This window comes from Pteropus alecto, unplaced genomic scaffold, assembly GCF_000325575.1.
Source record: "Pteropus alecto unplaced genomic scaffold, ASM32557v1 scaffold3, whole genome shotgun sequence".
Classification (NCBI taxonomy): domain Eukaryota; kingdom Metazoa; phylum Chordata; class Mammalia; order Chiroptera; family Pteropodidae; genus Pteropus; species Pteropus alecto.
Window position 1 is genome coordinate 28893889 of NW_006442484.1, and position 7728 is coordinate 28901616.

A 7728-nucleotide genomic window follows, 5' to 3' on the forward strand; every position below is an offset into this window, starting at 1 on the left:
ATTAACCCAAGACTCCATAGAGAAGAGAGAAGTATAGAAGGAATTAACAATTTTCCACATTCCTCTCACATTGCTTAGATGTTTCTATTTGGTATTCTTTGATCCTTTTATTAAGTCCTCTAAATGTAAAATTTCCTACTCACTATTTTGAGAATTCAGAATCTGCCTGTAGATTTGTAGAAACTTAATTTGATAGGTTCTTTTTGTTTTCATTGATCATCTTCAAATTTAAGGTCTCCTCTCATTTCTCTTAGTGCTTAAAGATTTTCAAGACCGTACAAGATATAATCTTTGACTTTTCTGTCCCTTGGAGTTTTAGCTTCTTTTTCTTTTCAATTCTTAAATTAAGATTGAAACACATATCTCAAGATACAGATGGGTTGCAAGACTCCAGGCACCCCATATAAATCTTATTTAAAGAACATTTTGGAACTATTTACTTGTAACTTTTTCTATGCATTGTTTTACTGCCAACAAATAAATAGTGTGAAACAAAGAATTGAGGATGTGATGCTTTTAGTCTGCAATTAAATGGATATATTTCATTGGTATACAACATGGAAAACAGAATATGTGAGTGTGTGCATGTGCACCTGACTTTTAGTCTGCAATCAAATGGATATATTTCATCGGTATACAACATGGAAAACAGAATATGTGAGTGTGCACCTGACTTAATCAATACTATTTAGACTATGAACTACATGATCCTGCCCAATTTATAGGAAAATAAATAAAGCAAAAGAGACACTTTGTATCTCAGAGGAATTCATTTCCCAAAGCAGTCATACATCTGGAGTCTTGCTTGGTCTGATAAAAATCAATGACTCTTTCAGGGTAGTATATCTTTAGATGTGGGTGAGAGAAGAAGTAATTAATGAAAGAGGAATTGATGAGGGTATAAGGCAAATATGAAAAAAACTGAAGAGAAAAAGTAACATTTCTCCCTGTAATAAACCATGCCAACATGTAGGCTAAGCATAATTATGTATGTATATTTTTATCACTATGAATTCCAGAAATAGTAAATAGGAACAATTTATTATTTGACTCATGTGGGTAGATCATATGCCTTCATTATGTGTTTATTCTGTGCCTGTGTTTTATGGAACAAATAGATAGGAATCATCTCAATTTTTCAGTAATACGTTGCAATGTAACATGTACACATGGGTGCTTGGCAAACACTGTCTTAATTATGAGTTGAGAGAATATTACTATCTAATGGAAGCCAGTTTTAAAATGGGGGGCAGGGCAGAGTTTTGTTGCAGCATTAGCACAGATGGCTTGACTTTTTATGTATTGATCACTCTATGCCTGGCTTGACTTTTTATGTATTGATCACTCTATGCCTGCATTTACCCACTCAAAAATATTTTGGCAAGCAAGCACTTCCTTTTATTTAGGAAAAAAATACTATTTACTCATTATCCCTTCAAAATATACATAAATAGTTAAATAAATGAAAATATGCCTTGCTTGTTCTCATTTATTGTTATTTCGGTTAAAAGCAAGCCACTGTTGGTAAGCTTACTATGAATTATTTTAAAATTCATCTAGTTATCCTTACAATAGACCTTATAGAAGTTCTCTCTGAAATACTTTGAATTTCTCAAATATAAGTAATAAATTCAGACTATTTTATTATCACCATAAATGATTTATGACTTGCTGATAACATAATATACTTTATTTTTTTCTAAAGTATACTTTCCAAGAATTTTAAAGCCTAAGCTGATGCTTTGAAATTAATCTTGGACTTTCAAACATTTTAAGTATTTAAAACAATACAAAAATATCTGGAAAGAACAGAGTGAAATTGCCATGGAAGTAATTACCCATTGAGCATTTCAATTCAGACATTAGTAAACAATTACTACTGGTGGAGCTGACTTTGACATATCCCATTTGAGCTTTTGTGCACATATCTAAATGGGATTTGGCAGGTGGATAAAAGATTTATTGATTCCTGTTTAGGGGAATTGCTGTTGACTTGCTGTTTCAACAGGCTTTCAAATTAGGTTTGAGTCTTAGAGAACAAACTGAACCCTGGAATCCATTCCTGGCATTGGAACCCCCAAAATGACAAGAATAATAAGCCAGGGCTAAGGAAGGCTCTAAACTGCATGTAGAACAGCGGCTGTGTGCTGTTGCAGAAGCTCAAAGGGGAAAATGCTTTGGATGCAAATTAGTCTTCAAATACACAAGAAGTTTCTATAAACGGCAGCGTATATTAGTCTGAATGTGTATATACCTACGGGACTCACTTGCTGATTACTTGCTCCCTGGTACACTGAGCTTTGCTTTTGTTGCTTTGTCCAGTGAGAACACAGAGATCGGGGATATTTAAGGCACTTGTTTAGATGATGTGTGATCTGTCTGCTTAGAAACTGCTGTCGACCTAGGCCTGGCTAGGTGTCTGAAATTTTGCTTTGATTATTGTAAATAACATATCCTGAGTAGAGGAGCACTTGAATTTTGGGAGCAGAAATGTCTACCTAAAGGACCAAGATTAGAACAATAAAATATATTTCTAACTTACCTATTGAAGAGATCTAGAAAATATCTTGAGACAAGGAAATCTTAAACAAATTAATTCATTATAATCATAGAATTGGAATATTCTTTTGGAATCCGTTTTCCTCATTTTAGGAATGATGTCACTAAGCTATTTAGAGACCCAAACCAAACTTTCTTACATTGAGGTCCAGTGTGCCTTTCCTTTCCTCACTCGGAATTAGCGTAGGAAGACACAGTAATAGGACTGACGCAGGATCTGATGAGAGGCCAGGGCAGCTTAGAAATCAGAAATCAGGCACAGTGATTATCTACTAGGAGCAAGTGTGCCTTATATTTAACATAGTACTGCGACCTTTGTGCTTCTACTTCTCTCAAGCAGTCTTTAAGGTGTCCAGCACTCAAACTCTTGGTTTATTTTCAGGAAGCGTGGGAAGATTCATAACACCAATCTTAAGAAAAATACCATTTATCAACAATTAGCTAAGCTACTTATGTAGATGGAGACCACCCGATTAGGCTCGAGGCATCAGCGATTGTCTGCACAGCCTGTGATGGTTACAACCTTGCTAATTCACATGCTATGTCTCATGAAAACCTCTCCCCGCTTCTGCTCTATTTCCAGAAAGGTTTCAGAAAGTATCAGATACCTCCCCACGGGCCATGTCAGATCTAGCAAGCTTTTACAGGAAGCTCTCATTCTTTCTCTTTCTCTCCTACTCCCCCTCCCCGCCCCTGAGGGCTTCCCACTAATTACTGACCAAATGGTGGACTTAAGTGTGTGATGATAAAATATGCCAGTTTGCATCTATCCTTCTCAATTCTGTTTCTTAAAGCTGACATTCTTTTCTTTTGTGAAAACTAGAGAATGACTTTTAAAACTCACTTTCCTTGTAGCACATCTGTGGGAAAGGATTGACACCCCATAAACTCTGAGCACAATCTGAAAGTTTCATTTAACGCATTTGTTAGAATCAGGGAAAAAGAGAGTCAAAGGCAGAGTGAGACATGGAGGTGTGGGGCCCGAAAAAGTGGTTGCTGTGTGGCCACAGGGAATAGGGAGTGTAAAAAGCTTCTTGCACACATCGCCTCATCTATAAAAACCAAAACCACTTGGCATCTCTCTAAGTAACAAATGGATCTAAGGGCTATAGAGAAGAGTTGTTGGCAGGAAATGGTCCCCAGGGCTATGATATTTTCAGACTGTGTGCATTTCTCTATAATGCATAGATCATGGATTACAGAGCTCTGTTCACATATCTTTTCTACCTAAGGACTAAATGTTGCAGGTTCTGGATTGTATAACAATCACAATTTCTGGGGGTAAGAGAATAAATCTGGATTCTTGAGATAAGGAGAAATTATGAATTTTGATTTTGAGGTGCAAAGAGGAGGCAAAAGGTGTGAAGAAGTATTAAGAGGAACAAGGATGTTGGAGATGGTAATGACAGAGGAGACAGAAAGTAGTAGAGGAGAGAGCGGTAGGGAGCTTGGGCAGGCCTTCTCCCAGCTTTCAGGACTTTGGCTTTAAACGGAAACCTCTGTTCTATACAGACAAATAATAACTAATCTGTAGGTGTGAAACCTTTCTGTGTCTGAAACTTGCTATAAGCATGCACTTTGCACACAGCAGAGCCGAAAGCAAGATTCCTACAAACTGTAACTGATTGATTGGTTTTTGATCCCAAATCCATTTCCACTAGAGCACTGAATTCACTGGTGGGCTAATAAATCTGTGGGAAGAAAAGACTCTCAGCAGATATTGCAGCCACAAAAAACTGAGTTTAATTTTAAATGTCTGGTTTGTCCCTGAGCAAACCAGTTGTTCTGCTGCTTTGAAATGTGGAAGCAGCAGATTTAACTTTGTGCCATAGAAACTCTACCAAATAAGAAGTCTCCATTTTCTGTCTTACCCATTTGCAAAACTAAACTGCTCTCATGATTCATTCCTGACTACATGTTGACCCTGCTCTCCTCCCCAGACACAAACAAACAAGTAAACAAACAAAAGCAAGCAAATCCTTACCTGCTGAAAAGACAGGACCAATAGGCAAAATTTCAAAATCGTTTTTCAAGCCTGATACCATTTTAGGTCATAATTCCTGGCAAGGTTTACTTTGAGAGTGAAGTAGACACTTAATAGTGGACAAGATGTTAAAGGACACTCAAACCTTTTGATCTCAACCTTTGAGTCATTCACATTGTTTACGCCAGTTGTGCTTCTTCCAAGTAAATGGGGGCACTTTACTGTTACTTCATTTCAGTCTTATATCTGCTGTTGTAAAGTCTTCAATTGCTATAGCTTAGCAGAGGATCCTTTATGTTCTTGAAAATATTTAGGATCCTAGCCAAGGCCTAAAAATGAACTGCTTTGAGCCTCTTGTCAAGTTTAAGCTTGAAGCTATTGTATCCATTGGGTTGTTTTCATGATTATGATTTTTCTCTTTTTTCCAACACTGTTTAGGTTCTGAGCCCTAAATGTACTGACCACCAGCTGTAGCTCCACTCTGACCCAACCTTCCCAGTTTGGGTTATAACACTCATCTCAGACATTCCGGAGCTCAGCTAACTCCTCTGAATCTTTCTGCCTGGCCTGGGCCTGATTACTCTAAATTCCAAAGCAGGTGAGGTCCCGTCTCTCTTCTAACCTCCCCCTTTAGCTAGAACACGTAATATGGCAAAGACAATGCATCTCATGTTTTCGTAGCAATACTTTACCCCAGGGAATATTAGCCGCACTATGTACTTTAGCGGCTACTTCTCCTCACATTGTTGTTGTTGTTGTTGTTATTATTATTATTATTATTAATTTTATGAGGAGCAACCAGATGCAGTCTTGCTGACGTTGGTCAGAGAAAAGATGGCCCCCACCTCGCCCCAAGGCTGGCCAAGCCGTCTCTTCCTTTCATTAGTGGTGTAACCCTGTGTTCCCGCTGGAGCCTTGCTCGGAAGTGTAATCTTCCCACTGGGACCTCCTGCCGTCTCGCCTGGCTCATAGAGCTGAGCCTAAATGAAATATAAAATATTAACTGTAAGAGAAAACAAAAGCTGTTGCCTCCAGGACGGCTCTTGTGCCCGAGGCTTGGCCCTGTCTCCCTCTCCTCCAAGCCTCTCAGTCTCACCCCCAGCCTGGACTCTCGGTGGGATCCATGGGTTGAATCACAGCTCTGCAAAAACGAATTCCCTGGTCCGGTAACCCACCGCCCGTTCCCTTCTGCCGAGAGCGCAGAATGACCACCAGGAGGCCAGGAACAAAACACTTAAATGTTGCATTTATTAAGGAAATGTTATCTAAGAAAAAAAAAAAAGGTCAAAACGGTGTCACGAATGTCAAGAGCACTTTTGTGGCGTAAACCGTGCAGCTACGTAAGAGTTCTAGTCTGGGTCTTTGCCCCGGGCAGCTGAGGTGCCAGCTCCCGCAAAAGATCCAGTTATAAATGCAATAAAAGAAACAACTCACCCCGTTCACATTCGCAAGTTCCCCTCCCCCACCCCTTTTCCCACGATGATAAAACTCTAATCCCAGGCAGGCAAACAGGCCACTAGGGCAGACAAAGACTTATCAAATATTTGTATTCAAGCAAACTAACACTAAAATCCCTTAAAACCGCACGTTATAACTAATCAAAGGAATTTACCGCCTCTCCCGCTAGGGCTGGGAGAAGCGGGAGAGAATGGGCGCGAATTTGGACACGGATTTCTGTGTCCTCATTAGTTCTGTTGCGTGGTGTATATACAGATCACTTTCTCGGCCACCGGGCATTCAGTGCCGCTGGGTCTCTCCCCTGCCCACCCTCTCCACCTGCCCCCAGAGCTTGGCCCACCTGCGGGTGGAGAAGGGCCTTCGCCCGTCGATTTCCCCGCATCTCAAGCTAGCGACAGCTTCCAAAGTTTGCGCCCTAATCTCTGTCTTCTTGCCACTTGCTGCTGAGTCCAGAATCAGGGCGCTTTCCTCCTGCAGCAGGCATGGGGACTTTGAAAGACCGAGCGAGAAACAGGTCGCTTCATCCCGAAAGGCAGAAGTCGAGAGAAATAACTGACTCCGACAGGTTTGCTTCGCCCATTCTCGGATGGTGAGGGGGCGCGGTCGGTCTGGCGAAGTGGGGAGGCGTGGGGCGGCTGCCGCGGGGGCGGGAGAGACGGTCAGTAGGGCCCCACGACCACCGCCTCCACCTCCTTAGAAGGTCTCCGGTCCTTCACCAGGAAGTTGATCATGCCCTCGGACTTGATGAGAAGGTTGCAGCCGAGGAAGAAGATTCCGAAGACCACGGTGAGCGAAAGCACGCACATGACGGCGATCTGCACCACGCGCATGATGTACAGGCTGCGCTCGTCTGGGCCGCCCTCGGCGAAGCCGTCGTCGGTTACCACGGACGCCTGGGTGCAGCAGCGCACGGCGCGCTCCAGCGCCTCGCTGCTGTTGGCCAAGAACAGGCCCGCCACATCGGTCTGGTTGCCCAGAGCCGAATTCATCGCGGGAGAGGGCGGACGCCCGAGGAAGCGCGGGTCGGAGGGGTGGGAAGGCGGTGGCGCGGGAGGAACAGGTGCCGAGCTGAGCGCTCACTTGCAGACTCGCGCGCGCGCGCGCGCGCGGAGCGGCTGCTCGCTCTCTTCTTTCCAAAGTCCCCGGGCCGTGGGAATTTCCCAGGAGCCTTTCCGAGTCGCACCGCAGCCGGTCTGGTCTGCACGGTCTGCTCCTGCCCGGGCGGTGCTTGTTCTCGGCGCTTGCTGGACTGGGAGATGTTGGAACTTGGCGGGGTTGGGCCAGCAGGGCCGTGGGAGGTGCGGACGGCCGTGGGGAGGCTGCTCTGAGCGAACAGCGGCCTCTTCCGGCCGCGCCGCCGCTCTGCGCTGGCTGAGGTTGGGCGGTGGGGAGGCAAAGGGGCGAACCTTCTGGTTTTGCTTTTCTTGCTTCGCTTCTTTCCCAATTCCAAAGGCTAGGCAGAGGTCACTGTGCTTTTCTGCCTTGATGGATGATTAAATAGTTTCGGGCAGAGGAAGGGTTGCGACCAGCTGAAAGTTTCCTAAGAACTGGGTCACACCAGCTCTGCGTGTCCTTTGCCTCCCGCTCCTCTCACCTCTGGGCTGATGGAAAGTGGCGATGAATCGAAGGTGCCAGATGGTGCTTGCGAATGCACTGGCCAGCCGCCTGTGTCTTACTCTGTCTGGCCTGCGACGGATTTCTAGTGGTGTAAGGTTGACCTGGGAGTA

General features: G+C 43.6%; 1 protein-coding gene across 1 annotated transcript; it reads right to left on the reverse strand.

Moving 5' to 3' along the window:
• Positions 1–5771: 5771 nt before the first annotated feature.
• RPRM (reprimo, TP53 dependent G2 arrest mediator homolog) lies at positions 5772–7184 on the reverse strand. The gene has a single exon (XM_006921077.1). It carries the CDS (start codon positions 6988–6990, stop codon positions 6661–6663), a length of 330 nt encoding a protein of 109 aa, XP_006921139.1. The 5' UTR covers positions 6991–7184; the 3' UTR covers positions 5772–6660.
• Between the last annotated feature and the right edge of the window lie 544 nt (positions 7185–7728).